The sequence below is a fragment of the Centrocercus urophasianus genome, unplaced genomic scaffold, assembly GCF_019232065.1.
Source record: "Centrocercus urophasianus isolate 14NV4802_14NV808 unplaced genomic scaffold, USGS_Curo_1.0 seq_54, whole genome shotgun sequence".
In the NCBI taxonomy this organism is placed as follows: Eukaryota; Metazoa; Chordata; class Aves; order Galliformes; family Phasianidae; genus Centrocercus; species Centrocercus urophasianus.
Genome location: NW_024885133.1, coordinates 681,369 through 696,607, shown reverse-complemented (window position 1 = coordinate 696,607; position 15,239 = coordinate 681,369). Strand labels below are relative to the sequence as shown.

The following is a 15,239-nucleotide window of genomic DNA, read 5'->3' as shown; positions in this document are numbered from 1 at the left end:
CGTGCCATGAGTAAAGCACTCCTGGGTGCTGCCTCTGGCCAGGAGCCCGCCTTGCCAGCTTCGGTCCTCAGAAGTTTTCTCTTTGTGTGCTCAGCTGTGAGATTTTCAGGGCTGAGTGCATTATTGTGTCGCTTTGAAGAGCTGAGCACAACATAACCTCAGTCCAAACCAGGACCTCGTGTTACTGCCGAGCACCCAGTTTATAGTCATCATCTTCTATTCCCATGTCATGAGGAGGCAAGAGGAACACAGAATAAGTTGCTATGACAACTCTCAGAATTTTTTTCCACAATTTGGACTGTGCTTTTCAGAGGTTTTTAAGCTAACAGTTTTCTTTGATGATAACAATAAGCCAGTGCCTGTACTGGCGCGGCTAAAGAGCAGAGGGGCACTGGTGCTTGGTTCTCTAACTAAAGGCACAACACTGAAGGTGTAGTTTTGTAGACACATATTTTGGCAGCGGTGCTGCCAGTAGTGCATCCCTCCCGCACTGCCAGCTCTGCTGTTCGTTGCCATTCTGTGCCACGTGCAATCCCCGCTGCCTGTGAAGCAGATCATACAGCTAATCTGGGGTAAAAAATGGCCATTTCTGCTTTGTTGTTCTTGTCTTTTTTGCATCTCTGCTCTGATTTGTTGTGTAGCCTCACACAGTTTTAATGCATGCAGGAACAGGATCAAGGACAGGGTGTTACAGGATCAGTAAGGTTGGAAGAGACCACTGAGGTCATCTGTTCCAACCATGAGGTGCTGATGAACGTATTGCCACTAAAGCCCCCAACATCTGTTAAGCTGTGGTTTCAGTTCCTTACACTCTTTTTACAGCTTGCATGCTTCCATCATCCTGTGGCTGCACTGCTTGTCTGTGTTTGGTGACAGCACTGCTTCAGTTCTACCCTTTTGTTATGCTGTGTAGCTGGTAGTGAACAAATACAACAACTGGAGATGTTTCAGCTGAATCATTTCCCTGATCTGGTTTGCCACATATCAACACATACAGGCTTGCCAGCATGGTGGGGAGTGAGGAACATAATGACTGCCTACCTAAAAACTGCAAAAACAGGCATTGAGCCACAGCCTCAGGGCTATCACAGCCCTGCTTGGGCAGAGCGAAGGCAGCACAAGGAGTGAGCTGTCTGAAAAGGTCATCTCCTCCCTTGAGACAGCGGCGAGGCCTTCCCACACTCGGGATGAGGCTGGATTTGGGGTTCAGGTCCAGCTCTCCTGTGGCATTGCAGCTCCCAGGCTGGCTGGTTGCTTTGTGCTGGACCACACGGTCACATTTCTCTGTGCCAGCTTTAACCCTGCCTTGCTGTGCTGCTCTCTGTGCCACCCCCCACCTCAGACCACACATTGCTGGTGTGTTTGGCTTTTTGATTTCATGGTTCAAGTCGAGTTTTCACATTGGCAGCATCCTGTTTACAAAAAAAAAAACAAACAAACAAGAAACAACCAACTCCCAAACACAACACCTTGTTTGTGCTGGATGTGTGGACAGCAAAGTGAATGTTCTTCATCCCGTGTGCAGCTACTGCAGGAGTGGCAAATCCCATCAGGGCTGTGCAGTTTGTCCTTGGGCTGTGTGGACATTCTGTGTGGTAATGCTTCCCTTGGGAATCAAAACTCCACCCCTCCTGCGACTGTTTGTTGTCCTGTGCTGCTGTTTGCAAAGGCAGCGTGCTGCTCCTGGGTCCATGCTGTGTCTTGTCTTGTGTACGTGGATTTTAAAGCACGTTGCCTTTACATTTCACACTCAGTAGAACTCAGTTCAGCTTTTATAGGATTATTTTCATAGAATCATAGAAAAATGTAAGCTGGCAGGTTCTCATATTTTTCCCTGGAGGACTGAAAGTTCTACGATACTGAAAAACAAAACCAGAAAGCCTTGTTTTTCTCTTAGCAAAATGATTGTCATCTCTTTTTTTTTATAGGTGAAAACGAATTGCTGAAGTTCTCTTCCATCAGAACATCTCACGACAAGATCCTGTTGAAGTGGGAGCCATATTGGCCTCCTGATTTCCGTGACCTCCTGGGATTTATGCTCTTTTACAAAGAGGCGTAAGTGGCAGCTCAGGGAGAGGGGAGCTTCAGCAACCGATGGTTGGGCTGCAAAGCAGCAGCAGTGCTGGGCTTCCATAAATGACATCTGGCATTGTAGAGCAGACATTAATGCTGCTGTGCTCATAGCTAATTAGAAGTCAGACAATCACAGAGACCACGCTTAAGCTTCCAGCGTTGCCCTTTTATATAAGTATTAATTAAGTTCTCTGACTTAAGTGATTTGTATGAAGTCAAATCCCCCATTTAAGAGCAACCCCAACATCAGTTGTTCCAGCTGTTCCAGGTGTACGTATTGCAGCCATTTCCCCACTGCCTTCAGAGTTACTTATTCCCCTTTAGGTGGGAAGCACTTTTAAAAACCGGTTTTGCCAAACTGGTTTTCATGCAGCTGAAAATAATCAGCTGAGATTGAGTTTGTCTGGGTTGTGGAGCGGTACCTGATGCGCGGTGCTGGTAGGAGGCTGGGCTGCAAAGCTCCCTGTGCTTTATTTCCAGAATACACGGCATGCATAGGATGGGATAATTAGAATTTATCCAAGGGATAAGGGATGCCTTCAGAAATCATGTCTCCAACGCCATGGTGTCAGGATTCTGTTAATTTGAGGCTTATTTTTGTTCGTTTTTAAGTCCGTACCAAAACGTGACGGAGTTTGATGGGCAGGATGCCTGCGGCTCCAACAGCTGGACAGTGGTGGATGTGGACCCGCCGCCGCGCTCCAACGAGCCCAAAGCCCAGGCCCAGCCAGGCTGGCTGCTGCGGGGCCTGAAGCCATGGACACAGTATGCTGTGTTTGTTAAAACTCTGGTCACCTTCTCAGATGAACGAAGGACGTACGGTGCGAAGAGTGAGATCATCTACGTGCAGACCAACGCTACAGGTCAGTGCCATTACGTTAACGTTGCACTGCAAATGGAAAGCTGACTTCTGGCAGGTGGTCACAGCAGTGCTGTGTCTGTGGCACTTTGCTCCCCTCTGTGGGAGGCTGTTCCTAAAGGAATGGAACGATGTGTGTTTCCCTGAGTGAGGAGAGAGCGCCGTTGTGCTCTTGTTCCATCAGGTCCACGTGGCCATGGGTGAGAGCCCGTGTTCACTCCGTGTCCTGCTTTTGTTCCGTGGGAAAGGGAGCTCACTTGTGGAGTTGTCACAGAGCTGTGGAAGTGACCTCTGTCTCTTTTCCTCCCACACAGTTCCATCAGTCCCATTAGATCCAATTTCTGTTTCCAACTCTTCATCCCAAATCATCCTGAAGTGGAAGCCGCCCTCAGAGCCCAATGGCAACATCACACACTATCTGGTGTTCTGGCAGCAGCAGGCAGAAGACAGTGAGCTTTATGAACTCGATTACTGCTTGAAGGGTGAGTTCCAGTTCTCTCTCTGTGCCCTTCTTTCAGGCCTTCCAGATGGTGGAGCTCTCTCAGCATTTATGGGGATTTTTCACACACTTTGGAGATGCTCTGGAGCTGTTGTTCAGGAAGCAGTTTGAGGCACAGTTGTGTTATCCCCCGTTCAGTTGTATTTACATTATTCTCTATTGCTGAGTCATGTGCAAAAGATCTTCAAAACCCTCTTTTCACAAAGTAATCAAATATGTATTTTTTGGATCTCCCTTCTGCACTTGTTTTTTTAAACTGAGCTACAAGTTTAATAACAGCTGTGGAGAAGCAAAGTGAAGCATTGCAATACTTCTGGGGATCAGTGGCCAAGTTAATTTTTGAAGGCGTTTTGTGCCGTGGGGTTTGGAATGCTTTCAGGATCCACTGAGAAATCCCAGAATCTGGTGCCCCGTGTTCCCAAACTGAGGGGAGCAGAGGTAGAACTCTGACATCCGAGCTTCATTTCAGAGTTAGTACAGAATCAAAGCCCTGTCATAAGAGAGGGAATGTGAGCATGGATATGAAAGTGTGGGAGGCAGAATGTGCCGTGAATCTCGTGTACGCTCGTTTTGAACCTTGGTAGGATGGAACTTCTACTTCTGGCATGAATGACAGTAAAACTGTTTTGTCCATAGGATTAAAACTGCCCTCAAGGACGTGGTCTCCTCCTTTTGAATCTGAAGACCCTCAGAAGTACAACCAAAGCGAAAGTGAGGATGTCAGTGGAGAATGTTGTTCCTGTCCGAAAACCGACTCTCAGATCCAGAAGGAGCTGGAGGAGTCCGCGTTCCGCAAGACCTTTGAGAACTACCTTCACAACGAGGTGTTCGTCCCCAGGTACGAGCAGCAGCCGTGGCTGCATGCTGTGGGGTGGGAGCTGAGCTCTGCTCCTGCTGCTCTTGGGATTTGGAAGGTCACGCTCTGTCTTCTGTCTCTGAATTCTCCTCAGTTTGAGATCAAGGGCAGAATGCTCCGCGAATATCTAAAGCCCCGTAGCTCGCTGTAACTTGTGTGATGCCAGGAACAGCCTTTTTTTTTCCTGTCTTAAAATGTTGTGGTCACTTTTCATCCTGTTGAAAAGAAAGGAAAAGAAAAATGGAAGTTTTCCACGCCACAGCCTTGTCCTTCAGCGCGGTGTTGCGGTCTTCCTCACGCTTAGTGGGGGAAATACCTCCAGTACCACGAGGAGTGCAACTGCTGTGGGTGGTGAATGTCCTGTTCTGGATGGCACACACAGTGTCACGTTAAGGGGTGTTCAATGTCTTCACACTTCACATGCAACTGACAAAGGGAGCACTGGGAATCAGCTTAGTCTGTAATGGTTTACCCCCTTCACTGTCATGTGTTCTGTGCTCTAAATCTGTTCTCTGCTTCCTGCCCTTAGCTATTAAATGTTTCTTTGCAGCTGCCTGACAAAAGCTACCCTACTGCACTGAGTGTTGTTTATTATTTGAGTGCTTTCCTCTTCTCTGAGAGTCCGACTTGGTGCCTGCAGTTGTCCCATCACTCCTCTTGCAGCTTTTAGTGCTGATCAGAAGGACAGGTTTCAGTGTCAGGACACATCGTGTTTAAAAGCACAGGGGAAGCAAGCTGTGTACAAAGCCAAACTCCTCTTGATGTAGGCAGACGATTCTGACAATCTGATTTCTTTTTTTTCTTTTCTTTTTGTTTTATTTTAACCGTATTGCACAGCCAGCCCAGGATGCTTCTCAGGCCAGTTTCTGGGGTATGTATTTTGGGAAGAAACCAATCACCAGGATGTGCCACCTTGTCAGCCTGCTAAGGAAGAAACCTCTACTGCCCCTAGACTGAATGATATTTTACAAACAAACCCTTAAGTTGTGAGCAAGCAGTAAAGATATTGTTCTTCTGACGTGCATCCTGCATGTCTTTTCTGACAGGTTTCAGGCTGTGGCAGTGTGGATGAGTCTTGTTTTTTCTGTGCACAGTGCACCTATTGCCTGCCATAGGGCAGCCTGTCCTGAGCCTGACAGCTGAACACAGCGTGTTCTTTTTAATCATGCTCCCAACAGTTTCATCCTCTCTCAAGCACTGTGTGGCCTCCCCTTGAGATGAAAGTCTTCAGCTGGCCATGGGGAGGAAGCATGGAGATGAGGCCAGCAGAGAACAGAATGCTGCAGGGCTGCAGATTACAGCTGAGAAATTGCTCCCCTGCGTCTCATGGAATCACAGAATGCTTTGGGTTGGAAATGTCCCCAAGAAAGGGGCATCCACCACCTCTCTGGGCAACCTTGCCAGTGCTTCACCACCCTTACCATAAGGAACTTTTCCTTATATCCAGTCTAAATCTCCCCTCTTTCAGTGTGAAACCATTTCTCCTTGTCCCATTGCTCCTTCACTGTCTGCACAGCTAACTGGCTGCTCCAGGAGTCCATCACAAGTCTTGTGGGTCTGTTTGCTCTGGCAAAGCAAACTACAAGTGTCCAAATGCTTCATGCCATTCCCACTTTCCCAGTCAGAGCTACTGGATACCTTTTCAGCATGTGCTTTGTAACCTCCCTTAGCAGCTGAACAAAGTGGCCGTCAGCACCTGATGCTTTGTTTCTTCTTTCCTGTGTTATTGCTCTTACATTGGAACAAGTTTTGCAGAGATTGGAGCGGAAGGGCGATGGAAAGCAGTGCAGGTTGCCCAGGAGGGGAACCTCCAACCATCCGTGGAGGCATCACAGCTGGATGCCCTGAGCAGCTGCCCTGCTGTGTGCAGGGGCACATTGGAGGTGCTTTGCAGCCTCAGCAGCTCTGTGACTCTGTGGAAAGCATGGAAAGGTTTCAAAAGTAATAAAAGTCCTGAGAGGCAGAGGGGGAGTAACTGGCTGCTGCTCAGGATGTATTTTTGTGTCTGCTCTCAAGCGCTGCTACTGAATAAGTAGCGTCACTCTTCTCTGTCGCCGTCCTTCTTTGTCAGTCTCTGTCACTCATTTCTGCCATTACAGATATTAGAGGGCTGCAGAGTGAATGAGGTCTGGGAAATGACTTGCATTGAAAGCAGCTTTCTTCTGGGCTTCTTCATCCATTCGTTGTATGGACAGGCACACGACCTCGTGTGCCGGCATGGGGGAAGGCAGACTGGTAGCAGTGTCAGCCTGTGCTTGGTGTGGGTGTGTGGAAAAGAGAATTTGGCAAGAAAACAGCTGCAGGCCTTGGGTAATAAGTAAGGGAAGAGCTGCATCTACAGCTCCTTGTATTTTACATCGTGTTGCATCAGTGATCAGATAACTGATCTACTTGTGAAAAACAAAATTCCCCTGAGCTGGAGGAGCAGCTGAATCCACGCTTTGTAAGCAGCGGTGTGCAGCTCTGCTGTGGAGGTGGGGGCCCAGAGCTCTGCCCTCTGCCCCTTCACTGGGGGGGGGGGGTGCTCAGAATAACCTGTGCTGAGGTAACAGCAGCTCCAGAACGGTGCCTCTGGAGTTAATTAGTAATGAGAGGGAGAGCAAATGAAAAGCTGGAATGCACCCTGCTGGCCCTGCCGCTTGGCAGCAGCTGAGCCGTGCGTTGTTTGGAGGAGCTGCTGTGAGTGCTGTGTGGGATCCATCACACCAGGAGGCAGAAGTGGGGCGGTGCTCAGTCCGGCAGCAGAGCTTCCATCACTTGGTGCAATTTTAGAGGCTGGAGATGCCTCAAGTGTGGGTTCAGCTCGGGTCGCTCTTTGTGCCCTTTAACAGCTGCACACACAGACAGAGATCATCGTCCCCTTAAAACACAGCCCTGTGTCACAGCAGTAATTCCTTCTGTGCAGCCATTGCTGATCCACCACGTTGGTTGGGACCCGGCATTCCTGGTGGTGGTTCTGTTCTGATCCTTGTTCCTTTTGTTTCCAAGAAAATGGCATCTCAGAGCAGTTCTTAATTCTGCCGAATTGATTGTGTGCTGGGTGCAGTGCATTGATGCGATCGCACACCACTTCTATTTTTCCAACAGCAAAAAATTGGTTTTCAGACTGACGTGCATCATTTGAGAAGCAACATTTGGTTGGCAAACAGCACAACCAGCGCGAGGTCTGAATCTCTGCCTTTTGCTGTGCACTGTTGAGAAGATCTGGATGTGTTTTGGTTTAGGAAGAGGTTAACATAGTCTAAACGGACAAGTCCCAATGTGGTTTTATGACACCTGGGAGGTGTGGAACATCCCGGGTCACTGCAGCGGGGTCTGTGGGATGACCACATTTGCTCCCAGCTGAATGTGGAGGAGATGAACTCCCCGGGCATTGCAGCAGTGCTGTGTGCCATGAGGAGCTCCGGCAGAGCGTGGGTCCTCCAGCAAATCCCTTTGACGTGAGCTTTCGCTGTGTGCAGAGTTGTGCAGGGAAGGTGTCCCAGGGTTACGTCCTTCTGTGCATTGCAGGGGCTGAGGTGGACTGCTTGCTTAGAAAACAAAACCAAAACGTGTTTCATGGCAAATATGGGTCTTATTTGAGTTTCCAGTTGCTCCCTGTGCTCTCCTGTTTTAACTCTTTGTTCTCAGATGGATGTGCTTGTATTGGATGTAGCAAATAACGTTGTCATATTATTTAATAGACCATCGAGGAAGAGAAGAGACCTGGGCTCCATTGCAAATGCCACCGTGGTGATCCCCACCATCCCGTCCTCTCCAAACTCTTCTGCAGCAGCATCTGAGAGCGCAGAGGAACAGAAACCTTTTGAAAAGGTGAAGTTCAAGGAGTCCCTGGTGATCTCCGGGCTGCGGCACTTCACGGGGTATCGCATTGAGCTCCATGCCTGTAACCACGATGCTCAGGAGTCCCGGTGCAGCGTTGCAGCTTATGTCAGTGCCAGGACCATGCCGGAAGGTAATGAGCTTGATGAGCTCTGCGTTGGGTAGCTGTTCCAAAATGCTGCTTTTCCTATGAGAGCTGCAGAAATACAGAACAGTAGAATCATTAAGGGTGGAAAAGACCACTGAGATCATCTGTTCTGACCACTGACCCATCGCATCGTGTAGGACTGGTGCTCTCTATTTCCTAATGGGAAGGGATGTTGGATGAGGTTCTGTCTGTTTTGCAAAAGAGATGAAATAAGCGTCATTAATCCTGACCTTACTTTTAGCTAAGGCAGATGACATCGTTGGGCCAGTCACCCATGAACTGGTTGAAAAAAACACCGTGCACTTGAAGTGGCAGGAGCCCAAGGAGCCGAATGGCCTTATTGTGCTGTATGAAGTGAATTACGGCCGTCTGGGGGAAGCAGAGGTGAGAATTTCTGCTTGTTCCTTCGCACAGCACACATGGGAAGCAGCTTTGTGCTTCTCCCTGCTGCGGTGGCTGTGTTGGCGGAGGTGGTGGCTAACAGCAGGAAGCTGCACGTGGAGGGAGCTGTGCTTGTCTCCAGCTCTCCTTTTCCTTTGGCACACACCTCCTATTGGCACAAGGCATCGCGATGTATTTGCTCTGGTACCCGATTTGCCGACATTCTGCATGGACTGTTTTTCAGGATTTCATTGTGTAGAAGGACAGGAGCTGGCTGTGTGCATCCGAACTGCTTAGAGAAATTAGGGAAGCGTTCAACAGGCAGAGGGCTGCTGGGTGCAGGCAGCCGTGCGGGCGGCGCGCTGCCAGCTCAGCTTGCGTTTCAGGGCTGAGGTGCGGAGCAGCAGGCGGCACACGCTGCGTAATCTGAACTCCTGCACTGTAAAATACAAACCCAGGACAAACCGCTGCCTCAGAAAAGCCCTGAGCATGTGAAAACCCTATTTGTGTCCGTTTGCTCATCGAGGAGGCGAGGGAGAAATCCAGCGTCCTGTTACAGAGCTGCAGGGCAGTAACACGAGGCGCCCTTCCCTCCTCCCGCAGGAAGCGCACTTCTGCGTGTCCCGAAAGCACTTTGCCAGCGAGCAGGGCTGCAAACTGCGCGGGCTGCAGCCTGGAAACTACAGCGTGCGGATCCGAGCGACGTCGCTGGCTGGGAACGGCTCCTGGACAGAGCCCACCTACTTCTACGTGGCTGATTACCGTGAGTTCTTTTGTCTTCCTCAGCATTTTAACCTTGGTAGGAGCCCGCATCGCTGCTGGATGCAGGCGGTGCACGGGGAGCTGCAGAGGCTCGTGGAATGTTTACCAGTGCGTCCGCTTGCAGTAAATCAGGGTTAGTGAGCAGTGTGTCTGTTTCCTTCCTTGAGCAGCACTCTGAGCTCTTGTTCTGATCCACATTAACCTCTGTCAGCTCCACGTTCACTCCTGTTTATGCAAGGCAGAGATCTTACTGAATTCTGAGACCTGTGTTAATACCTCCAACTCTCTCTTTCTCTCTTAGTGAACGCTCAGCCTAATATTGCTGTTATAATTGTTCCGATTATTTTTGCCATAATCATTGCTGGAATTATTGGAGCTGCTTACGTGCTCGTGAAAAAGAGGTGAGTGCATCATTTCGGTCAGAACAAGCAGAACTTCCATCTAAAGATTCTTTTTATTTGTTGGAAGTAACTCTGTATTTATTTTCTAACTCAGATAATGATTGTAACATGAAGTTCTGGAAATGTTTTTGCATGTTTGCAAATTGGGATAGTTGCTGTTTGTTGCACACTGTGGGAATTAGTCAGATTCAGCTCGAATCCGAGCAGTGTGCAGTAAACAACCCTCGTCCCTCTTCCAGACAAACTGAAGGACCAACGGGGCCACTCTACGCGTCCTCTAACCCCGAATACCTCAGTGCCAGTGATGGTAAGAGCAAGGAGGGCTTCTGGGCCTTATTCAAGGTGGGGTTCTTATGGCTGCCTTTTGAAGCCCAGACCTCCACGCCCTGCGGCGGTGCTGCTGCAGCAAAGTCTTTTGAAAGGCTCTTGCTCAACCCATCCGTGTCTCTCGGCAGTGTACGTTCCTGATGAGTGGGAGGTCCCACGGGAGAAGATCGCTCTGCTCCGTGAGCTGGGCCAGGGCTCGTTTGGAATGGTGTACGAGGGCATTGCCAAGGACATCGTGAAGGGAGAGCTGGAGACCCGCGTGGCTGTGAAAACGGTGAACGAGTCGGCCAGCCTGCGGGAGCGCATCGAGTTCCTCAACGAAGCCTCTGTGATGAAAGGCTTCAGCTGCCATCACGTGGTAAGCGTCGCCGGCGGCTCTGATGGTGGCAAGTGAGAGCCCCATCCTATAATATTCCTTCAATGCTTTGAAAGCTTGATGTTCCAGGAACAAAAGCAGCCTTTCTGCAGAAGCAATTGATGAAGAGAGCTGGGATTTTCCATGTCTGATTTTATAAAGCACACCAAGCTCTTTGCATCATTTCCCTTTGCCCTGTCAGAAGTGCAGGCAGAGCCGTGGGTGCTGCTGCAGGCTCTTCTGCACGCTGGCTTTGTTCTCACCCAGGTTCTCACAGCTGGGCTTTGCCCCTGTGCTCTTACACAGCCCTGGCAGAACTTCTCCTTTGCTCTCAGGTTCGCCTCCTCGGGGTGGTCTCCAAGGGCCAACCCACGCTGGTGGTCATGGAGTTGATGGCACACGGGGACTTGAAAAGCTACCTGCGCTCTCTGAGACCCGACGCTGAGGTACGGATGGGGAGAGGCTGTGTGCTGTGGCACAGAGCAGCTCGGTTGGTGCTTTAACGCTGCTGTGTTTGTTGTAGAATAACCCTGGTCGTCCACCACCAACACTGAGAGAAATGATCCAGATGGCTGCGGAGATCGCCGACGGCATGGCCTATCTGAATGCCAAAAAGTTTGTTCACAGAGATCTGGCAGCTCGGAACTGCATGGTTGCAGAGGACTTCACTGTAAAAATTGGAGGTATTCAGATCGCGGTCAGCAGACAATTCTGTGCGTCGTATTTGTGATGTGTGTGAATCCCAGGCCCAAATCTTGCAGGTATCCAAGGCCACGGATGGGCCTCGGGCAGCCTGAGCTGCTGGGGGACATGGAGCCCACGGCAGGGGTGGGACTGGGTGATCTTTAAGGTCCCTTCTGACCTGAGCCGTTCTGTGACAAGCCTTTTGAAAGTCATTTTCCTTCCACAAGAGCCAGTTTTTAACTGAAACCCATCTAGAATAAGTAAATATAAAATCCAAAAATAAATGAAAACCCAACAACTTGGTGATTTTTCAGACCTCTTTGGACATAAAGCCAAAGCAGTGGGATTATGGGCAAAAAGAACTCAGTTTAATTCAAAGGGATGAATAAAAATGGTGTTTAGAATAGAATCTGTCACTGAAAATTGTAACTTTGGAGCCTCTGTCACAGCTCTGTAGTAATTAATAAAGGGAAAACTGTAGGGAAGAGGAGTTTTGAGTGTTAATGACAGGGTGAGCAGTGATGGCAAGTTGCATAGGAGCCCTGCTGGGAGTGTGGCAGTGGCCTGGTGCCCAAGGAAGGCATCAAGAGGTGTTGTACAGTGAAAGCAGCATGGAAGGAGAGGCATGAACACAGCCCCATTGCTTTTGTCAGACTTCGGCATGACCAGGGATATCTACGAGACGGATTATTACCGAAAGGGCGGCAAAGGGCTTCTGCCTGTGCGCTGGATGGCGCCCGAATCGCTGAAGGACGGCGTGTTCACAACGTACTCAGACGTGTGGTGAGTTGTGCTCAGCCAGGTGGATCCTGGGTGGGAGGTTCACTGTTCTGACACACGTGGTGCAGGCAGAACACGGCCTTGTTCTGAAACCCTTTTCTTAAAATGCAGTAATTCTTGAAGATGTGTGTTGTCCAAAACAGGACTCAGCGTGGATCTCTGGGATGTTTCTCACCAGGAGTCTTGTTTCTTTCTTAGGTCATTTGGTGTTGTCCTGTGGGAGATCAGCAGCTTAGCAGAGCAGCCGTACCAGGGACTCTCCAACGAACAGGTGCTGAAGTTTGTGATGGATGGAGGATACCTGGATCAGCCAGACAACTGCCCAGAGAGGCTGTAAGTAGCAGAGCAGCACTGGTCAGCAGAGCTGCACGCTGTGGGAAAAGCGTGGGCAACACAGGCAGCCCCACAGATGGCATTTCTGACCCACCTCTCTCCTGGGGAGAAACAAAGCAGAATTTAGTGAGCCACCTCTCACAGACATTAATTAGAGCATCCTTAGTGAGACCAGCCCTTGACGCTGCAAGGGGAAATCAAACCAGCCTGGGGCCTACACTGTGAGTACAGACTGGAGAAAGCGAAATTCAAAGCACAGGAAAAGCTTAGAATGCAAGTAAGCATTGCATCAATAGCCCTAAAAGAGGACACTGTCTAAAGACAGAGTGCAAAGCTCCTCCCAGAGGGGGTGGCAGCCTGGAGCAGGCGTTCTGATGTATGGGGTTGGGGTTCCTGTCCCCCACTGCTTGTGATGTCCAGTGTCCATGGGCTGGCGGTGACTGCGTCCCCCAGCCGTACCCAGATGCTCCCTGAGCTGCTGCTGTTGAAGTGTTTAAAAAGAAATCTTGTTGGTAAGCATTCAGCCTGAGCAGGGTGTTGGGACTGAAGGCTGTAAGGAGCCTCTGGAGCAGCGTGCAGAGTGATGGGAAGGAGCCCTGGCTGGGAAAGGGAATGCCAATAGTAGCTCCCTGTTCCCAGCAGCCTCTTACACATCCCACCGCTGGCCAAAGCAGCGCTCCCAGACTCAAAAATAAACATGTTTTGTGAGTACCTTTATGAAAAAAGCCTGCTGTCCTGGGGACTCGTCTCTCCTGCCTGGTGCAAACTCCAGTTTGAAGCTTTTTTTGTACCTAGGAGATTTGTGAGTTTGTTCTTTGTGATATGGTAACACGTGACCTCTTGCTGCAGCCTTTCTCTTGGGTTTGTTGTTCACAGGGCCTCTGTCCTCTGCACAGCTTCCCCTTTTCCGTGTGGCTGTAGAAACTTTCAGGCTGTGTTCAGATTGAATGAATTAAAAATTGTGAGATGGCTCTAAGAGTGCACACACACACACACACACACATGGAGTGCACGAACTGCAGCCCTGTATCGTTTGGAAGCTGAGTCAGGAACAGTGGAAGGGATTGGAAGGAATTTTTAATCTAGACAGAAATAGAGAAAAAGCAGGGAGAGAACGAATGGGAAAATGGAGATGGGAAACAGAGCCGAGGCCTCGGCTGGAGTGGGAGTGAGGGGTCGGGGAGCAGCAGGGCAGCCCTGCTCTGTGTGTTTCTGCCAGTCGTGGAATTGTTTCTTCCAATGCCCGACTCTCGTTTGCCCTCACCAGGCACAACCTGATGCAGATGTGCTGGCAGTACAACCCCAAGATGCGCCCCACCTTCATTGAGGTCATTGAGATGCTGAAGGAGGATTTGCACCCCAGCTTCCAAGAGGTTTCCTTCTTCTACAGCGAGGAGAACAAACCTCTGGAAACAGAGGAGTATGAGATGGACTTCGAGAACATGGAGAGCATCCCCCTCGACCCCTCCTCGTACACACAGAGGGACAAAGCCCTGGGGAGGGACAACGGGCCCTCCATGGCCCTCAAGGGGAACTACGAGGAGCACATACCTTACACTCACATGAACGGTGGCAAGAAGAACGGGCGGATCCTCTCCATGCCCAGGTCGAGTCCTTCCTAACGCCTCCCGTGGCCCAAGGGTTGTGTCTGCTTTTCTCCCCTCCACGAATCTCAGGACTCTTTGTTATTGCTGCCGCAGTGTATGACACACATCTACAGACTCTTCAGATTTTTAATCATCTTATGATTAATACTTTTTTTTTTTTCCCTTTTTTTGCCAAGTTGACTGGTTGTCAGTGGACTTATCTGTGAACATAAATGGAAGAGGTTTCCATGGCTGCTCTCCTTTCTGTAACCATGGTTTCAAAACAGGAAGCGACCGCGTCAGTTCAACTGAAGGAGGAGCATCTGCGTTTGCCAACAACAGCCGTGAAATTCGCCGCTCTCTGAGCTGCGGTGTAACGGTGTGGAACAAACCTCAGCGGGGCAGCAACGTCCCCAGGAGAATTCCAGGCTTCAGGCATCCTCGTCACTACAGCCGAAGGTTCGACACCGCGGTCGGACGCCAGATCCTCAGATTGACCAAGAGCTGCTGCTTTCGTACTTTTTCCATGGGTTAAAGCCCAGGGGTGCGTGCGTGTGCGTGCGTGTGTGCAGTATCCATATGTGGGGTGTATACGTATAGCAAAATATACACTTCTGGTTTTTGTACATAAGTTTTGTATGTTCTCACGGAAGCTTTCCTCTTCTCGGAAGCGTGTACTTCTCTTTCTCCCGTTTCCCTGGAGTGACCGAATCCTACACAGATTATTTTTATACTGAGGACTCTTGGGAGTAGGTTTTCTCTCATTAATAAATGAGGAAAATATGCTGAGAGCCAAAGGAGCAGAAATCTGAGATTTATGGGTCCTTTCAAGACCAAACGAAGGAGGAGTCCCCAGACCTGAGAAACCGTTTTCTGTCCTTACAGCATCGAGTATATATATTGTTTGTTGTAACATATTTAAAATGTCTTTAGTTTAAATTTTAACTTCATATAAATTATTGACTGTTTATGGTCCTTTCGAGGAGGGGAGAGTTCGGGGGACTGTTTGGTCTTAAAGTGGTCCAAAGATTTCAGAAGGAACTAATTTTAGCCGGTTACCCTTTTAGGAGCTCTGAAGTACATGTTAGGTTTATACTTGACAAGGCTTTGTAAAACACTTTCAAGATTTATACAGTGCAGCGCATCGGCCCAGCACTGCGGAGCGGTGGTGGCTCTGGTTGGGCTGTGGGGCGCCGCCGTGCGCTGCTGCTGCTGCTGCTGCTGCTGCTTCACCTCGCTGCCCTCGTGCCTCCTGGGGCGCTGTGCCACAGCCGGGGGGCTGCAGGAGACGCGGATGGGGAGAGTGGGGCCCTGCATGGAGCGGGGCCTGGATGGGACTCAAGCCCCCCCCCCCCCCCCGCCGCCCGCGGGGG

General features: G+C 49.9%; 1 protein-coding gene across 1 annotated transcript in view; it reads left to right on the top strand.

Moving 5' to 3' along the window:
- The window catches only part of INSR (insulin receptor), a 35,541-nt gene extending 20,707 nt beyond the window's left edge, over positions 1-14,834 (top strand). Inside the window, exons 7-21 of the mRNA XM_042835654.1 lie at positions 1,929-2,055; positions 2,686-2,936; positions 3,247-3,414; positions 4,068-4,269; positions 7,971-8,242; positions 8,499-8,641; positions 9,242-9,401; positions 9,702-9,801; positions 10,041-10,108; positions 10,257-10,486; positions 10,819-10,929; positions 11,007-11,166; positions 11,821-11,950; positions 12,146-12,280; positions 13,548-14,834. Of these exons, the coding sequence (XP_042691588.1) occupies positions 1,929-2,055; positions 2,686-2,936; positions 3,247-3,414; positions 4,068-4,269; positions 7,971-8,242; positions 8,499-8,641; positions 9,242-9,401; positions 9,702-9,801; positions 10,041-10,108; positions 10,257-10,486; positions 10,819-10,929; positions 11,007-11,166; positions 11,821-11,950; positions 12,146-12,280; positions 13,548-13,902 (2,612 nt within the window). The 3' untranslated portion in view covers positions 13,903-14,834. The remainder of the gene's footprint in view (positions 1-1,928; positions 2,056-2,685; positions 2,937-3,246; positions 3,415-4,067; positions 4,270-7,970; positions 8,243-8,498; positions 8,642-9,241; positions 9,402-9,701; positions 9,802-10,040; positions 10,109-10,256; positions 10,487-10,818; positions 10,930-11,006; positions 11,167-11,820; positions 11,951-12,145; positions 12,281-13,547) is intronic.
- Positions 14,835-15,239: the final 405 nt, after the last annotated feature.